This window comes from Lissotriton vulgaris, chromosome 11 (genome assembly GCF_964263255.1).
Source record: "Lissotriton vulgaris chromosome 11, aLisVul1.2, whole genome shotgun sequence".
In the NCBI taxonomy this organism is placed as follows: domain Eukaryota; kingdom Metazoa; phylum Chordata; class Amphibia; order Caudata; family Salamandridae; genus Lissotriton; species Lissotriton vulgaris.
In genome coordinates, this window is record NC_141699.1 from 350,029,611 (window position 1) to 350,049,088 (window position 19,478).

General features: G+C 41.4%; 1 protein-coding gene across 3 annotated transcripts in view; it reads right to left on the minus strand.

Annotated features, from left to right (window-relative positions):
* The window catches only part of LZTR1 (leucine zipper like post translational regulator 1), a 201,651-nt gene that overhangs the window by 139,186 nt on the left and 42,987 nt on the right, over positions 1 to 19,478 (minus strand). For all 3 annotated transcript variants that reach the window (XR_015300907.1, XM_086943316.1, XM_086943315.1), the window contains 5 exons: positions 18,754 to 18,837; positions 17,607 to 17,664; positions 13,794 to 13,933; positions 5,999 to 6,200; positions 3,272 to 3,382 (listed from right to left, as the gene is read on the minus strand). Coding sequence is in view for 2 of the 3 variants with exons in the window: in XM_086943316.1 (XP_086799442.1) it covers positions 3,272 to 3,382; positions 5,999 to 6,200; positions 13,794 to 13,933; positions 17,607 to 17,664; positions 18,754 to 18,837 (595 nt within the window). In the remaining variant the exon portion in view is untranslated. The remainder of the gene's footprint in view (positions 1 to 3,271; positions 3,383 to 5,998; positions 6,201 to 13,793; positions 13,934 to 17,606; positions 17,665 to 18,753; positions 18,838 to 19,478) is intronic.

Genomic DNA, 19,478 nt, shown 5'->3' on the forward strand with positions numbered 1-19,478 from the left:
TAATTTGCACCAATGATACTTCAGTATTTGTGTTTTGCTCTGGCCCATAAAGTTAGTTATACTTCAGATATAAGTAGGAACAACACCACTCTGGTTGGCAAGTAAGCCCTGCCTTCATATATCAATAACTTTGTTGTATTGCTCATCTGTACGCATGAAGGAAGACAGTTGTATGCAGTCCAGGTGTCAATGATTATTAACATGACCACTCCTCCTCCTTCTCTCAATTTAACGGAGACTTACCAGGATGGAATTCATATCTATGGTATACTGGTATTTAAACTGTATCTGAGCGATCACCTGAACACAGATATTATAATGCTGTATGAACACCTACAAATCATACGTGTGAGGGTGTAGCATAAAACAGGTGCCTGCAGGCCCATACCAGAGGTACATCTTCAGTAATAGAAAGGTTGACTATCTGAGAGAACTGATTAGCATTCCTCAGAAGAACCCCTTCAGCCCATAAAGCCTATAGAGGACCCATTTTTAAGTTCAAGGTCTTTACACTTCCTCTTGCCTTAAATTCATTCTATACTTCTTCTACAAAGCCTGTGAATTGGGAACCTCTTGAGTGCCATTTGAACAAAAAGTTATCTTATAAAATCTACATTGACGTCCTGTAGTATATGTTTCAGGGGAAAGGTGTGTGCAAAGTTGTTGACCAAATGAGCTACCATACATTGCTCAGAGACTTCAGCAGTTGATACCTGCAGGGGTAATCATTGCCTTGTGCCAAACAAATCTATGTGATGCTGTCCACAGTATATAGAGATATGATCACCCCATTACTTCACGGAGTTTCCAGTTGTGTCTGTCGCATGACTGTCTGCCAAGTCAGTTAAATCGAGGTTGTGTTCTTAAAGCAAATGCTGGACTGTCATGCACTGTTCTTGGCTGGCCTGTACCAAACAACTTATGGGAAGCTATATTAACTAAGCACCTCCATTTTTGTTGAGGTAAACCATCAGTAGTGTTCTCTTGAGGAACTCCAACATCTCACACCAAATGACAGTTTGGAAGTATTGGTATGGTACAGTTTGCATCCTTTAAGTTGATTGTAGCTAGAAAGTACCCTGCTTTGAGTGGTCATGTGATCTCTTGCATAGTAGTAATCTTGAACTTTGTTTTCATATTAATGGACTAACAGCACATACATCTGAGAATTGGTCTTAAAACACTATTTCTTCGGGCTAAAAAGATGTCGCTTACTCGCGCAGGGGACCGTACGCTCTTTGTTTAAGGTATCTTTTGCCTTGATGTTCTATCTTTAAGAGACATTGTAAACTTTGTTTTTTAGGCAAAGTAAAAAAAAAAACCCTCAAGGATCAGAACTTAGTGGGTCTGCAATTTGGAAGTCTGTATCCTGTTTCTCACCTGAAGTCTCCTGTGTGAATATGGCCTCTTGAACATCTGCAATTTCAATAGAATCCTGTGAAGCCTGCTCCATAAGCTGTACAGCATTCAATACCAGCGCTCACACCATCACATAAAAAAGCCCAATGTTTCTATTTGTGTTTTAAAGGTGTTCAGCTGTAAAGCTGTAAAGGTTTGACACCAGGTCTAGTCATGGTCCCGCGGCACACAAACAGAAAAAGTCTGCTCATAGATATAGAGGGCAATACCTCTATTCTAACCATCCTTGAAATTGCCCAATAAAGCATAGCAACAACTAATTTGGGAGTAATTTTATACCACCCACAGCAAGAGCTATTATTTAAGTCTGCAGCACCCACTGAAGCCAAAGCTTCTAATAGTGAGATGTCACTCTGTCAGGTGTTGTCAGTGTAATATACTCTAAAGCAGTTACAAGCTAATTTGATTCGCAGACATATATTTATGAACCAGATAGCAGAAAATAAAATCTGAAGAGGACAGATGAGTGGGGGGGTCATTATACTTTCAATACAAAGTTTTTGGAGCCAATCAATGGCAAGCTGGAATAATCTACATCATGTGAATGTAAGATCATTTAAAGTTGCAAAATGTAAGAGACCCCACATAAAGCGTTTGTAACCAAGTCCATCTCAGACAACACATCCCCTACTCCATGCACAAAGAAGATTGAATCAGAACAAAGATTATGTTCTTTCTGCCTCTTGATTTCTAAAGATGCACACAGATGGGAGATTTAGTGTCTCACTAACACCCAATTAATAAATCATCTGTTATGAAGATTTCTAAATCATTTGACAAACAAGTGGAAGGTGGGGAGGTACACAGATAAGCACCCATCAATTGAATTCAGATTCTGAAATTCCTGAAAAGGAAAATGCTACTTACCAGTATGCATCTGTTCTTGGCATGTAGTGCCAATGGAGGAGGTGGAATTGGCACATGTGGCTTTTTCGGTGCCAAAGCACCGGAAGGCGTAGTCTTTTTCCTCGGAGCCGAGCCCGAAGGCGGGGCGTCTGAGGGTAAATTTCGGTCTCGACTGGGCCCCATGGGCGGAGTGCCGACCGCTGCCTTTGTCTTGGGTAGTGTATGTTGTGCAGGGGCAGGGGTACTCACGGGTTGTCGAGATGGAATCGAATCATCTGCTCCCGATATGATCTGGATATGATCTGGAGATCAGGCGAGTCTTCCTCGGCGACGAGTGGAGCCTCGTCCTCGGAGACATCTTCGAGTGGATCTTCTTCTCCGGAGTCGTCCTCTTGGCCGATCTCCCCCTCAAACATGGCCTCCGGTGCGGGCGCTGATTTCCTCATTTTGTGTCAACGGGCCCTCTGATCCCGAATGGTCTTTTTCGATCGGAAGGAGGCACAGGCTGTGCAGGTCTACTCATCGCGTTCCGGCGATAGACAGAGGTTGCAAACCTCGTGATGGTCGCTATGAGGGAATTTCGCTTGACATACCGGGCATCTCTTGAATGGAGTTCTTTCCATGAGGCGTAGGCCTAATGGCGCCGATAGGCCCAACGGCCCGCGTCAACGCACAGGAAAGTAGCTGGTGATGTCGAAAAGTCTATTCGATGTCGAAAATTGTTTTTACGAAGTTGCTGAAAAAGTCTTTTCTAGCCGGAGTGGAAAACTTTCATCCGAACCCAGTGGCGGAAAAAAAACAATCCGAGGATGGAGTCGATGACCATGCGCAGTATTGTCCAAGGGAGGAGTCACCTATCTCGTGACTACAAAGACTTCTTCCAAGAAGACAACAACCTGCAATCATCCGAGCCCAACACCAGGTGGCGATCTATTGCTAAGTGTACGATCTGCAGCTCATATGCCTCGAACACAAAGTTTATACATAATGGGGTGAGATAGAGTACCTGAAACCTGTACATCTCTCCGCTTCGTACGTTATTGTCCACTGTGCCACCAAAGATGTACATAGCATCAGCAATGACAGCTGCAGCATGGAAGAGTCGTCCGCTGGGCAACTGTAAAAAGAGATCACATGATTAGGTGCTTTAGAAAAATATAAATTCCAAATCACCTATCAACAAAAAAGCAGAAATCTAACAGTAATGAGCAAGGGCATTCTTCAAACTAAGAAATCCAAAACACCATAGGTTTGCAGATACAAAAGAATTATCTTTAAACTTGATGCTCATCTCTCCAACTCTTCTAGGTAAAAAAGGAACCGAACTCCAGTAAACTGACAAAAGGTCATAAGTGCATATTACACAAACATTTAAATCAGATTAATGCCACACAGAATGTTTCAAAGTGGAACCCAGTACATACATCATTCAGGTCCGCTGCGTTACATCCCATTAGCTTGCAAAACTATGTAGTATGTGAAGTACAGAAATGTATCATGTGGAATGCAGCAAGGGGTTGGGAAGAATGACCATTACATTCTAGATGCTGCTGCGTGGATCGCTGCCATACGTGTAGCTCATCCAGCTTTACTTGCCATCACATGTTCAAATGGGTATATGCCTCATAAACACCACTTCAAACAGAAAGTGTTACCCAGCTTATGTAGTAAGTTGAAATGTTTGGCTGAGCACTCGTTTTACAGCTTGATTCATGTGTTGCACACTGCAGCAACCTAGCAATTCCACCCAGAACTGTTCAAAAGGTTAATCCCAACTCACTGACAGAACCCCAGAAAACCCTCTGCTACCACAAACGGTCAGATCCCCTTCGGGTGGCCACAAGGCAGATAGTCTATTGTCCTTAACCATGTTGGTTGAGGTAATTTGCCATTGTTAAACTGGGCCCGTCTGCTGTGTCTCTGCAAACCAGCCCAAATAGAAGCCTTTCCACACTTGACTGTAAGAGCAGTGAGGGTGAGAAGTCACAGGCTTCTCAGGCAGGTATTTTGGTGGTAAAGAGCTCAAAGCTCAACAATTGTTAACAGTGTAACATCCAGCCAATTGCGTATTAATATGAAAAAAGAAAGTAATTGAAATAACAGTAGAACTACTTACAATACAATTAATAGAAGAGACACATAGGATTAAAAACTATGTTGCGGTAGACAGTGAGGTGCTAAGCCTTCTACTCCTTGGTAATTTCCAAATATCCTCCCTTCTAATCCGGCTAAGGTCAATACACTAAGGATGGCAGGCATCACTTAGGCACATGTGCAGATAGTTCAATTCCTCTCACATATGAATTGCTAAACTTCAGTTCAATGTTACTCCCTCTTAGCAAAAAATCGAAGTGAGTGTGGCAGAACTGTCTATGCATGATCAGTCTTTAGTCCCCTGGGCAGGCTTGGCCCCAAGCTTTTACCTGGTAGCTTCTTTAGCAGTTTAGGAAGGTAAGTGGGAGCAGTCCAACTCCAGCCTTCATTCCTGCTGTTGTTCTCAGAGCAGAGGATTGCTCACACAACAGATTCAAAAACACAATTAGCTGCCACCTACCCCGTATGTGATATACCTAGGACATGGATAATAAATAGTTCACTACCTACTAAGGAGCTACACTTGGTGCACCCCTCTTTTTCACAGCACAGGTGCTATGCCTTATATTTATAGAGAATACGCCAAACTCCAGGGCCAAAACATAATCAGAACATGAATTTCATATGCAGTCGCGTATTCAGTACTTAAGAACACACCCACTTACAATACAGGGGGCATTCAAGTCCCAAGAGCATCACTTTAAAAAGTTAAACTAAGAACCTGAGTCAGAGTTTGGCTTTCAAAATGTAGTGGATAGTCAATCTTCCTTACTACAAGCGCATTAAGATATAATGCACTTGTAATAAGGCGGACAGAGTATTTGTCAAGTTGTGACAGAATAACCTGAGCACTAAACTCGAAACAAACAAAAGGCAAATTTACTAAGAATGTTATCCAGTTATAAACTTATTGTATCTTTCAGAAAACGTCATGTTCCACTCTCCTCTCACAACTGAGCTCATTGGACTAGAAAGGTAATGCAACAAGCCAACATGGATATAAAAAGCTCTGGCTTCCGAAGGTTGCTGGGCTGAAGATTGACTGAAGGGCATTCTTAGAGTAGTAGGACTGATCTTTGCTTTCAGACCATTATAGTTAGCCCGCTGAACAATCCCAAGAGTGTATTAGAAGGGACAGAAATCATATGCTAATGTTTTAAGGATAGAACTGTACTAGAAGTAGACTAAGAAGGTAAAAGAACATTTTTTTAATGCTTAAACACAAACGGGCCGAGAAGTGTACTTTGAAAGGACAAAAACAATATTGAAAAGCAAATAATACAAGCTACCCACTACTTTTAAAGGTCATAAATTATGTCTCACCAAATAATCAGCAGGTCACTCCATGATGGCCCTCAAAAAAATTAACTTTCACCCAATGCTGGATAAAGTGGTCCCTCGGGATAATAACATAGAACAAACCAATGGAGTGATTTAGAAGGGATAGGTTCTTTTTAATGTTTTTTATGGAGGAAAATGTTTTGAAGGATGTCAACAGATCTCCTTTTGCTCATCACTATTATTGTCACTTTATTGGGGACACTGGAGATGGGTGGCATGGTTTTGTGAGAGCATGAATGAGAACTTTCACAATCTAGTCTAACTGGCACTCAACAGTTCAATGTAGGAGGTTGCCTACCTCGCTGTCCGTGCTTGGTTGTATGACCTCCCAGGACTGGGAGTCCACATCATAGCAATGAAGCTCGTTAGGCAGAGTGTTGTCAGCGGCGCCTCCAAACACATAAAGGTGACGATCAAATGCCACCATGGTGTGCCCATAACGTCTCTGAGGAGGAGGAGGGGAGCCCCGCAACAAGTGCTCAGTTGGAATGCGAGTCCAGCTAGGAAAGAGAGAGAATGAGAGTTCAAATAAGGAACAGTATACTTTAATGTATTGGTGCTGGGGGTGTTAAGGGAGTAATAAACCCAAATCATTGAGGATGTATTTCTTGCTATGGATTGATACCTGTTGGAGCTTGAATGACCAGGATTTTGAAGTCTGGAAGATAGCTATGCAGTGCATTACTAGCAACCACTGAAAATGTACTGGAGATGGACCATGACAAATTTCAGAGAAAAAGGTTGAAGGACTTTCCCTAAAACAGCACAACCCACTGCAAACAGGTCTGTAAAGAGCACACGCTTCTGCATGGACTCCTGTATACCAAACTGTTCAGCAGGGGATTTCTATGCAGTTGAACTCACTTTGGTTATTGACCTCAAAAACTAACTTTAAACATCCAGCATCTGAGAAAGAAACCTAGTATGAAGGATGCCCTCTGAGCACGTTTCTTCTATCCTAGAAGAGCTAAACTACAAGCATGCAACAGATAGGGATAAGATAAAGCACTACATAGAATTTTTGGAAGGAAGAGCACGCACTCTTGTACAAAGATCTGCGTGATTAGTCTCTTTTCCCAATATTTTTTTGCATTTTTTTGGAGGACTTTTGTAGGAGTTCGGGAGATCCCATGGCAATGAAATGTTCTACTCTTGTGAAGGCAGGCTTTGATGTAGAAAGTCCATGTGACACTTATTGGCTTACAGGGCTTAAATTAATACCCCAAAGGATCTCTTTGTGGTAGTGTGGAAGAGCAGTTTAGGGTTATCAGAGGGTAGTGTTAAGCATTTTTTGCACACACAGAGTCAATAAATGAGAAACACACTCAAGAAGGAACTTGAGATCAATTCTGAAAAATAATATTTTTTTTATATAATTTTAGACACCAAGTTTATCAGAAACAGGTAAGTACTTTAGATGTTATGACATTTTATAGTAAAAACAGTAAAAAATTACAGCTGTCAGATTTGAGGCATGAACCTTGAATGCAATAAAGTTATCTTGTGGGAGAAACCTACACGGCAAAGGTACACTTGCAGACAACTTACAGGACTGTTCTTCTGGATTTAAAGTAATTTGGGGCTGTAGGAAGCTGGCTCTCTATATAGTGGCCCGAAACGAGGTACACTGTGTAGTGAGTCCAGGCATCCCTTATTGGTTTACAGAGGCAAAAATGATAACACTAAATGCTTTCTTTAGTGGTGGTGTGGACGAGCAGTTTAGACTTATCAGAGGATAGTGCTATTTATCTGCTGTACTCACAGAGGCAATAAATGACACACTCAAAAATAAATCAGAGATAAATTTAGAAAAATAAGTAGGGTTTTATGTAAATTTTGACACAAAGAAATTCATTATCAAGTAAGTACTTTTTTAAATATCGATTTTTACAGGTAGGTAAAATGTTCACTTAAAAGAGTGTTTACCCAGCAATGGTTTCCTATGGAGAAAATGGCATATGTTGCATACAGCTATTTATGGTCGGTTTCTGGGGTCTCCTTCTAGAATTAGGGCTGTAGGGGACCAAGGTACAAAGTACCATCAGCAGTTACTCGTTACCTGCTCTGAGGCGTCTGGGTGCACAGGTGCCGGTCGGGTTGGTAGCTCTGCGTGCTATGATAGTGGAAAGAAGTGGAACCACCTAAAAACAGGCTACAGATGGTGTCCGGGAGCTCTCAATGGGGGGCTCGGAACACAGAGGTCCTGGGAGCAAGAGGGCACAGTCTGTTTTTGGGTAACCTGACTGGAATGCTTGGGTGCAGAGTAGATAGATCGGCTGGACTCTGTGCTTCAATGGCCCTCGCAGTTGGTGGTCTCGCCAGTTTAGGGTGCAAAATCAGGACAGCTGGGCCACTTTAGAAGTGGTTGTCTGCAGTCACGAAGTTCCTCAAAGACTGCTTAGTCTCTGTGCTTTTAAGAGTCCTGACTGGACACGGAGCTCAACCATGCCATTGTAAAGGACTGCCTTACATCTGTGTCGCTCTTTAATCCCCTGGGTTAAGTCTGTCAAACATTTTTTGTCAGACATCGGCCATCCCGAGTATTTTGACCACACAGAGATTTTGAATAGTATTTCTAGAAAAGCATTAAAGCTGGATTGCAATTCATTACTTGAGGAACTGTGGTTGTCTTCTAAGATTACTAAACCTTCTGTTCTGAACAACCAACTGATTCCGCCTACTCATGGTAAGCAACTTTATTTAGAAAAAGTACACAACACTCAGCATAGATTTGTTCAGAGACGATTCCAGTTGGACCTTTTCAACTGCCTAACCAGCTTTCCCAACACAAATAACTTGTCACATGAACTAGTGAAATGCCCTTGTGACAATGTATCTATGCAGAGTACCATGCACATCTTATTTTTCTGTAAGTACTACTCAGATTTGGGGAATTGCCTAATTATGGCCCTTTTAAAGCCTGTAAGATTTGTGCAATGTCGACCAGCTTTTATCTATTTGAAATCTTTTCCAAATCTGGACACGTGTTGTTGCATTTCAATTTTTATTGGCTGTTATTAGGCAGAGGAAGTGGTTATGGAAATTTTATTGACCAAAGGAATATGTGCATGTCTGTTTATCTATATGGTACTTGTTTTTATTCTATTTTTTTAGTTTTTAACTTAATACTGTTATATAGTTATTTGTATGCTTTTATGATTCACAATGTGATCTCGAATAAAGCTTATTTTTGATTTGACTTAAACAGGCCTTGGCTGCTGCAAGGGGTCGGGTACCCTAGGTATTGGTGTTGTGAGACTCCGGTTGGTCCTGGAGTCCTTGCATTCGGATGGGGGACGGATATGACCTTTGGAGTACCTCTTACTAAGGGTGCTGCTGCATCAGGCTGGCCTGATAGCAGCAACACGGTGAACCGGACTCTGCTTCTTCAGTGCCCATGGTCTGCAGAGGAGAAGCTCCTCTACTCCAAGGGAGATCGCTGGCAATTTGCGAAGGGCTGGAAATCTACTGGGGTTCTTGGCGAGTGCTCAGCTGCAGGACGTGTCACTTAGTACTGATTGTTGAGACTGGTGCAGGCAGGCAGGGTTTGGCACCAACAGTCCACAGTAGTCTTCAGTTCTCATTTTCTCGCGGCTCGTCTTTGTCCTCTTTTTCTGGGTACGTCGAATCTGAGAAGATCCTGGCATCAGGGGTGCCTTCTCAATACTCAATTTTGGGGCATTAAGGGGAGTGACAGGTAGTAGCCAATGGGCTTCTGATCTTTAGGGTGACTACACCCCTCTACATGACCTCTTCTTGTAGGGAATGGGCATAACCCTGACCTGGTGAACCTAATTCCACCAAAAACCAAGATGGCGGAATTCTTGTTTTTGTGTTCACATCAGGAAGCCCACTTTAGAAGTTGTACTAGCCTTATAGGGAACATGCCTCCTGACTAGCTAATTTTCCTACCTGTCCTGGTGCTAAATGGGCCTCAGGGCAGGGGGTGGCATCTCCCAGTCTGGGGGAAGCCGCGGTCGCATATCAAAGGGAGCAGAGGCCTCGAAGTCTCCTGCCTTGATATGGTGATTACTTAGCCATCCTGCTTGGAGGAGTGGACAACACCTCCGGCCAGAGCAAGCACTGTTTCTGCCCTTGGAGAGCGTGGCTCTCACCAGCAAGGGGTCAAAAACCTACCTGTCTGTGGTGGCAGGCTGTTTTACAACAGCGGGTACCTCTAAGGTGCCATCTGAGTGCATGTCATAATAAATTGAGAAGTGGCAATAGTACAGATTATTAAGACAAGGTGTTTACGACCAAACACCACATTTTTCAGGTAAGCCATCATGTAGCTGGGGAATTTGTAATGACCAGTGCCCAGTACATATACTTAAGATGGCTTCCCTGTTCACTTGTACCATCTAATAATTGATCTAGATGCACAGGGGCATAGCTGCTCATGCAGCTATGCCCTCACATGCAATAAAATGCAACCTGTCTTAGGGCTACAAGGCCTGCTATAGGGGTGACTTACATATATCACATGTAGTTACTTTGGCGTGGCACACAGTGAGTGTGCCATATCGTGTTTTCCCTCATGGTTTGCATGATGACATGCACTCTGCAATCGCAGTCTGCATGAATTTGTATTGGGGTCCCTTAGGGTGGCATAATATATGCCGCAGCATTTAGAGACCCTCTTTAGTACCCATGCCCTAGGTACCAATTACTAGGGACTTACAGAGGTGCTAGATTGTGTCCCTATTGTGTTACAATTCGACCCTTTACCTTGTGTTTAGGGAAATAGCACTGGCACTGGAGCCTGGTCAGCAGGGATCCTAGTGCACATCAGTTGAAAAGCATCAGTACCAGTGGCAGAAAGTAGGGGTGACCACAACAAAATGGGGCACTTCCCTACATTTGGGCTCCAGGGGAGAACAATGATTTGTATGTCCTCTATTTTTAAATCGAAGGAGGTGCCATTGATAGCAGATCTTTTTGGTAGTTGGAATTCATCAGTCTAACCAGAGTTTATGTTTGTTTATGCTAGGTTTTTATCCATCAAAGATGCAAGCAATGGTTTAGCTTCTTAATGAATGTCACAAAAAAAACAAAATCTGAATTCTAGCCCAATGGTAAATACAAAGTATTATATCAAGTAAAAGTGCATAGCAAAAAAAAGACAAGCGTTTGTAATTATGGGCTTGTAGGTATACAAAGGCATCACGTTTGATTATGTGGGTAACTTCTATTTGTGACAGAGTGATTCCACTAATTGTACACTGTGAAAATGTAAGACAAAGTAAAAAGATATTCTGTAACAAATAGTGTTAATTTTGCTTTACTGCTTTCCAATGTCAAAAGGGATGCCCATGCCAAGTTTATGAAGTAGGACATGTTATTGTGCTTTTTTTGTCCAAGTTAACATTAACTACCCATTTCAGCAAAAACAAGATGTCTGTCTACTCCAAGGCCAACATTTTCATAAGGCAGAGAGACAATGGCTTCCCAATATAACAAGTTTGATCTGGTCTTTTATAGTGTCACATGGCTGCACATTTAATTCCTATGCTACATTGTAAATTGCGGCAGTGTAATTCCTTTTCAAGTATAGCTCTGACTGAAGGATGAGCAAAGTAAAAAAGTACAGAAAAACTATAACCCAAATACAGTTCAGTTTTGTCCCTTACTTCTTCACAGCCATCGGATGTAAACCAGATAATTTGCTTTTTGAAGAAAAGTCTTGACGATAGAAGTATACAAAAGAAAACGATATATTTCATACAAACTGGATTTAGTTATTTAAAAAAAAAAAGCTTGCAAATGCTGCCTCAAGAGAATAGTTTTCTCTTCATGAAATTAAACATAAACATGAGAAACATCCTGCATCTTGGATTTGTGCTGTCAAGCACAGAACACAACAGTTAAAACTTAAAATGCAGAGATAGGCACTGTTGCTTTAGAAACGGTGTCTTACTTGGCCGAGTGACATGAATTTGAGGGTGAGCTGTACATTGGCAGAGATGGCCGAGAGGACTTCTACAGTCTTGAAGCAGTCTGCAAGGAGAACCTAGCTGGTGCATTTGCCTCAATTAATTTAGCTATATGACAACTTAGGTTTACAAGCATTGGCAAAGCCAATTGGTTTCACCTATGCAAAACCTAATTGATTTTTCAATTTATTTTACATGCTGCAAAGCAGTTGACCGGCAGTGCAACAGATCTAACAAATAATAATAAGAAAAAACGCTATGACGTGGCCAGCTAATACAACAGCATGCCTTTTTTTATTTTTTACTTTAAGCCGAGTTGCACAGCAATATGTTGTCGGAGTCAACCAATGGAAGTAAAGGTAAGTAATTGGCGAGCTCTAAGCCTGTTTTTAGTTTTTGTTTTTCTCATTTACATGGGATTTCGCAAGCACAGCGCAAGCACAGCGCAAGCACGGTGCAGGCAAAACCTAAAAATGCTATACATTTCGACAAAGAAAATAGGTTGGTACGGAGTAGAAGTCAGTGAGGCTGAATCTACATTCATTATTAAAATTCTTCATCAAAATCTTAATTCTAGCTCCTTATTTTCCTTTTTAGGACAGTGACCATCTGAAAGCCCTGTTTGGACATGATCCATATTGGTGATATGCCCTGTGGCAGACCTTGCACTGAGTTACAAGAGCAAGTGTGATCTGTGTAGAGACACTGGAATGTTCCAGTCTACCAGTCATTATGCAAGCATACATATTGCCTTGCCAAGGATAATCTTCACATACTTAATTAAGAGAAAAGTAACATGCCTTAAAATCATTGTTAAGGCTATCCTGGATTTGAGGATACAAGGGGCCCCTTGTATCCTCGTACTGTGTTTCGGAACTGTGTTTCGGAACCCAGAAAGCTAATTGATTACTACTCACAGTCAGTATTGAGGTGCCCTAAAAGGCAGAGACAGAACCAGGCCACATACAAAATATAAATGAAAGCGTATGCCCCAAAACATACATTACTATGAGAACCCAATATGTGTGTTTATTTGCAAGCCTCTTTTACAAATGACTTTAGACTCCGTGGCATGTTTAGATCCTGAGATATTAATTTCTGCCAACCTGTGTGTGCTCAGAGTGTGAAACGTACTATCCATTTTGCAAAGGAAATGTGGTTTGAAACAGGATCATATTTATTTTTAATACTCTCAGCATTTTTCAGATCTGAACAAAAGTTGGTTGTTCACAGCCCAGCCCATTAAAGGGACTGACTCCTATGAAAAAAGAATGTTAAAAGACATAAACAGAGAGACAATGGAAACCGCTTCTATCACACCAACATACTTTTTCATTCCTTACATGCTCTCTATCACCACAACAAAAGGACACTGATAAGGAAAAAGGACTTTTGCCTGTAATAGAATTCCTGCATGCAACAGAACACATTTATACCAGACTCTAAAACAGGCTGAAGAAAAAACACAGCAGAACTTTCTCAAACAATGGCAGCTTCTAGATGCAAAGCAGGTAATTTAAAAGTGCACACTTAAGCACACTGCTGATTGGGAAGGCCCGCAATTGAAACCGGTACTGGGAAGTCACCATTATTCACTCCACTTTCCTGTGCTTTTGTCTTCAACCTGGGATCTTCATTCGAAACATTTTCCTGTTTCTCACACCGGTTCTGAAAAAAGAGAGCAGGCAGGGGCTGGCGCAGCAGCTGCCAAAGCCCCTGTATCCATCCTGAAGTTTTGGATTTGGTGTCTCTGGGGCAGTATTTATAAAGTCTGGAATTTGAGGACCCAATAAATCCAGTCTTGGTGACAAAATAAAGCTTGTAGTTGGCCAGAGCGGTATCCCTCCGGAGATATCTCTCTAGGGCAACTCCTAATGAGGGCCCGACTCTTCTTGGTAAATGACTGTTTGATCATAGTGCAATAAAAGTGTACCCTTTCCACTTTGAAGTCTTTTTTTGTTTGTACTATCAGTGGTTGTTTCACAGTGCTGCGATAATCTGTACCATGCCACAGGTCAATCTTAGGTTAGTATGCACCCCAGCCCTAACTACATCACCCCATGCGAGACAAAGCACAGGATCATTAGCCTGACAATGACATAGAATAAGAAGCCCTTAAAGTAACTCCGGATTTTCAAATATCCAGTGAGTAGCACTTACACTTTCTCCTGAAATTCAAACTGGAAGAGATTGTTGGTGATCTTGGCTCCACTCTGCCCTGAAAAGACAAACATTTTGTCTCTGCAGACAGCCACAGGAAAGTTACAACAGGAAGGTGGGATCTCGCCGCTCTGCTCCATCTAGTCAGAGAGAAAGGTGCAGTTCAACAAAAGGCCTATCACAAGCAGATTGCCAATACATTCGCCTAGACAGTGAAGACAAAAGGCAGCCAACAATACTTGGTGGCAAACTGATTGCAGTTATTTTCTTAGAATATATTTTTATTGACATTTAATCCATTAAATTGCCTGAATGAAAGATGTTTATAGCTGGCATTTAGATTGAAATTATTTATAGTATTTATTAGCTACACACCACCAGAATAGGGGCCTCAGAGTACATACAACATGAATCTGTATAAAACCAAACAAGGCCCGATGTGGCATGGGCCAAGCCAAATTAAAGATAGTATCAAAAAGATGCCCAAAGTTGATAAAGCCTTGAGGGTGGTAGTCAAGCCCAGGTGTACGGACAGACTGATCTTAGGTGCCTGACCAACTGCCCAAAGGATAGGATTTGTATGCAGTCACAAGAAGTGTGGAATTATGCAAATGCCATCTACCAAAGGTGGGTTTTAGGGATTTTCTGAATCTTGAGTGATTCAATTCCAAACTAATTTGGTTAGGCAAGAAGTTTGAGGGAAAGGTGCCTAGATGGAGTTGCAGCCAAATCTTTTATATCTGAACATTTGAATGGTGAATAGTTGTTGGTTAGCAGATAAAGCACATTTGGAAACGTGTGTGATCGTGGACACAATTATCACTAAATTATTTGTGTAACATGTTATATGGTTGCTTATTTATCTACTCAGGTAAAAGAAATCAATTAGCATTGTAACCATACTTCAGGACTGGGTTCCAAAAGATAACAGATTTTAGTTGCTCTTGTACTTGTTACAATTAGTTTATAGGAGGCATTCTGTAGTTAGAACATCATTTAGAGGGCCTCGTTCTGAGTTACCAATTATCTCTATCAGGAGATACCGGGGCTTGATTTAACAATGCTAGCCATCCTCTTCACATGAGTCAATACAGATTACAATTTTTTCCCCCAGAATGGGGAACAAGATGCAGACCCCAAAACACATAGTCCAATTATGCACAGTTCCTCCCATCCGAGTTGTTTGACAGGGAATGAAAATTTTAGATATATAGTTTGAAGCATTTTTATTTATTGCCTTATGGACAAGACAGTGTTGAACTCTGATCTTTCCAACAAAGAGAGTCATTGGAGAGATTTGAGAGCCACAGAGACATGATCATGTTGTTTGAAATTGTACATTAGTCTGGCGGCATAGCTTTGCACTGGTTTACATTTGTTGGGGGAGGATATGGGGAGGTCTGCGTAGAGCTCACTGCAGTAATCTAGGAGGTTAATGACCACAGCTCGGATTAATTCCTTTTCTGAGTGATTTAGCAAAAATGGGATCCTCTTCAGATTGTGAAGATGGAAGAATGCATGTTTAAACACCACATTTATGTATGAGAAAAATGCTAGATAACTGTTGAGGATCATCCCCGGATTTTGAGCTTGAGACACAGGGTTGGAGGGAGCAACCAGTACTCAGACAATCTTTTCAGTGAATACAATAGACAAAGTCTGAAAAATAGCATCCAGCGACTGTCTTACTCCCTATGTCCTTAAACTTCAGAGATCAATTTCTAGAGATGTGGATTTAAACTAAATGCTCTTCAACCTTCCTGCCCTCTTCTTAGTTGGTATTTTCACCATCCCTTTCCCTCTTTAACAGTAGGGCCCATCACCATTGCATACTATTAAAGCTCCTTATCCTAAAAATGTCTTATCAATGAATACCAGCACAGCCACAAAAAGACTGCACACACAACCAGCTGAAGCAAATGGTCCCACACATTACGCCTCATTGGCAGATTCAGCTTGGCCCCACCTGAATTCTCTTAACAGGGAACTGTCCCAATCTGCAAACCACAACATCTATAGTTTCCTTCAATGTACTGTCCTAATTTTTGCAGGAAACAAAAACCTTGCATGCAGTACTGTGGCTAAAACCACCTCCACGTGTTCATGGCCCTTTCTGTTTTTTTCTTTGGCACCACTGTTTTCAGGCATAAAGTGAGACCTGGGAGCCCTAATACAAAATCTTCTCCTTCCTTCTTACTCCTTTCTGGAACCAAACTCTGGCTAGCTCATTTCTCAGCTGGACATTAATTGAAGACACCACTTGTTCCTTTCACTGATGAATCCTATATCATGGCAATTCACAATCTCCAGCTAAAACACATCTTGTATCATGCGAAAACATTCCTCTTAATTTCATAGAAGCTCTTAAGAAGCAATACCTCCTCGTCTACCACAAACCCAATGCTCTACAAACAACATGCCATTATATGCCTTCCACTTCTGATCACAGTTCAATTTATTTAACCTGTCATTGTCTTGCATTGCCCTTTATCTTGTTAATACTTGTTTCCTGCTTTGAAATAGTGCCACTCAGCCTCCCAGGATCCATTGTGGTTCTCTTAATTATGTGGACAATTCAAGAATGATCCGTTCAGAAGATGACAAAGCCTATGGGGAACCATCAGTAGAGTTAGTTCCTGTATTTTGCCCTGTGCTCAATTTCAAAATAAAAAAAGAAGAGCTCACCTTAAATCCAGCGTGCTTTCCTAAGTATCACAACTACCCAGCAATTGATGTCTTTGAAAAAGTGGGCAGTGTGTGTTGACAGCAGTTACAGATTCTCTGCAGCCTTTACTTCATTGTCCTCATTCTCTTTGTGTTCCATCAGTTGTAAAAACACAACAGTTCCTAACACAAACTGGGGGAAGCTATTCAGTTGACTTCCTAAGCTGGCTCAGTAAGGCGACAAAGGATCCAAGTGTTTTGCCACTCTAAAGGCTCTGCTTTGGTGCATCTGGAGCTGTTCAACCATACAGCACAATGCTGTGGTATAACTTCAGTCACATGGTTGGTAGGCTGCACTCTGATGCGGCAGGCACTGGGCCATCAAGGAATCGGAACACTAGTTTCTCTACCATGCCCCTATTATTCCTATAGTCCCTGAACCTACAGCTGGAGTCTGACTCTTCCCGTCCCACAGATGTGAGCTCGGCTCCATGCACAATACACTCCATTACCTCAACAGCTCTGTAGGGGCAAAGCTATCAACACTTTCTCCACTAAGGTGTGAGGTTTCACACAAAAAATATTAATCTTAAACAGACCCAAACTGGGTTTAACCCCTAGAACAGTTTTCCATAAATACAAATTTCATGATTATCTCATTAATGTTGGTATCAGTAAGACTAGTTGGCTCAATTGAAGGCCATGGTATACAAATGTTAGTTCCTCCTTTATATCCATCCATTTTGGGGGCAGCAAATTGTTTTTCTGTGGTCATTTTAAAAATACATTTCTGGGATCTAACCAGGTCCCACTGGATCACAATTCAGCAGACATGAGTTAAATGTGAAACAAGACGTCTGTGCAGATAAACTAATAACTTCTATGAATGACCAGAATCAACCCTTTTGCTCTCTAAGAAGCTCTTTTAAGAGTAGGGGTAATGTGCTATGATTGAAAGCATTATTAGTCCTTTGCTGATATTGTATGGATTACTAACCTCTCACTTAGAGTGAACTTAAAAATAGTATGGCTGACTGAAAGTTTGAGGACAAACTGTAGCAAGAAAACCCTAAAACAGAGTCAATTAGGAAAGCGACAAACGTTCCTGCTTGGTAAAGAATGGGTTGATCTGTATTAATTCCTACCTACCTCTTCCCAAGTCGTGAGGTCACGGTCCTGCAGTGCAATGGTCCACATGTCATTTAGCCTGCATTGTATGACAAGAGAAAACGCATTAAAAACTCACTTCTGGTCCACACTAGCATGCTTAGAATACAGAACATTAAATATGAGAAGCAAATGGCAAGCAAGAGGATCAGAATCCATATTTCTTCAAGCTGTCTCTACAGATCTGCTCTGCAAATCTAAAAATAATAGGGAATTGAGAAGGGGCAGAAGGATGTCTGTGCCTAAAAACAGCAATTCAAAAGAGTAAAAATAGATTTATACGCAAAGGGGAATAACCTGCACCTGGAGTGAGGCTACAGCTATTAAATTCCAAATACTCAAACAACACTAAATGTAGCAGGGATATAAAAGGGTTTAAAAATGCCTCCTTCATAAAAACACAGTTAATCAGAAACTGGTCTGTGACGTAAGAACCCATTAATTTTTTTCTGTTAGACCACCAGTCAGTGTAGACTGGCCAAGCACAATGGGGATTCTGGAGAAGAAAAAACAAATGGCCAAGTACATGTTACAGGAGTTTGCAATTGTAGTGCATAGGCTCATCTGGTTAAAAGAGTACAAAATTAAGGCTGCCATTGTAAAATCAATGACAACAGTTTAATTGTCCGAAAGAGCTGTAATATACCGTTACAGTCTCACTGATTTTACTGTGCAGATTGATTGAGTGACGGAGATCACTCCAGTACGCAATGTCGTGCACAAGGCATATGCTTTTTTTCTTGATCAAACTCAACATTGTAAAAAGGTGAGTGAAAGTGATGTGCCTGTCCCACTTACACCAAGTCTGTATTGTTCATTCTACCTCGCAAGGTCACACTGTCCAAAATTCAAAAGCCTAAAGGAGGCACATTTCTTCAGGAGTTCCTAAACTAACGTGAAAGGGTTATGTACACAACTACGGTTTGTTTCATGTGTGTAAAGATTTAAAATTTTGTTTATGACTTGGAGATCATTTCTATTTGTGTGTGAAATCTGACCTTTCGCTTATCGTTTAATTGTAGCTGATAATGTGCCTGTGCTTGGCTGCATAGAAATTGACCAAACTTCAGATGATCCTTATTTCTTGCTTTGACCTTAACAATTTTAAATAGCTTTTACCATCACCTACCGTGCATTACCATCATAGCCAGCAAAGATCCATAGTTTGTCATTGTAAACTGTTGCTCCATGCGCTGATCTTGCAACAGGCATTCTATGAGAGAAAAATAGACACAATTTCATTTATTGGAGAGACGAGAAAGATTTCAGAACAATGCTCTACCTTAACTGTGAAATAAAAAAAATTAAAAAATAGTATATCTGTTACTTTAAGCTAGCAGTATGGCTCAGAGACTTATGTACACACTACTGGCAAGTGGTGTAACCTACAGGCCTTACATCTAAACTCACCTTTCATCCTTTTGCGGACAATGCACTGAGTAACAAATAATTGGGCAATAGTGACACCTGTTTTGTAGCGTGTATCTTTTTTCTAGGTTCACATGCTGTGCATTATTCTGTCATCTAGTGGCTGGGACTGGAATTCTCCTCTTTGTAGCATTTTTTTGTTTTTGTGGGCAACAACGAGCACTATAAGGTGGCATGTCGTTCCCTGCGTGACATCAGGCTTACACCCTTGAAGCCCCTGTGCATGGTTGCCATCTTCAGATTCCGGCACATCTTTGGGTATGAAAGCAAAACGGATGAGCTCCAGAAGGACTGGAGAGTTTGCTCAATGGATTGTTGAAAATAAGTTTGAAAAACCGAGCAAAATGTATCAGAGCATCGAAGGATATTGAAGACTTACAGTATAATGCTGCTGTATGTGCATTTCTCCAAGGAAACCCCACCAGA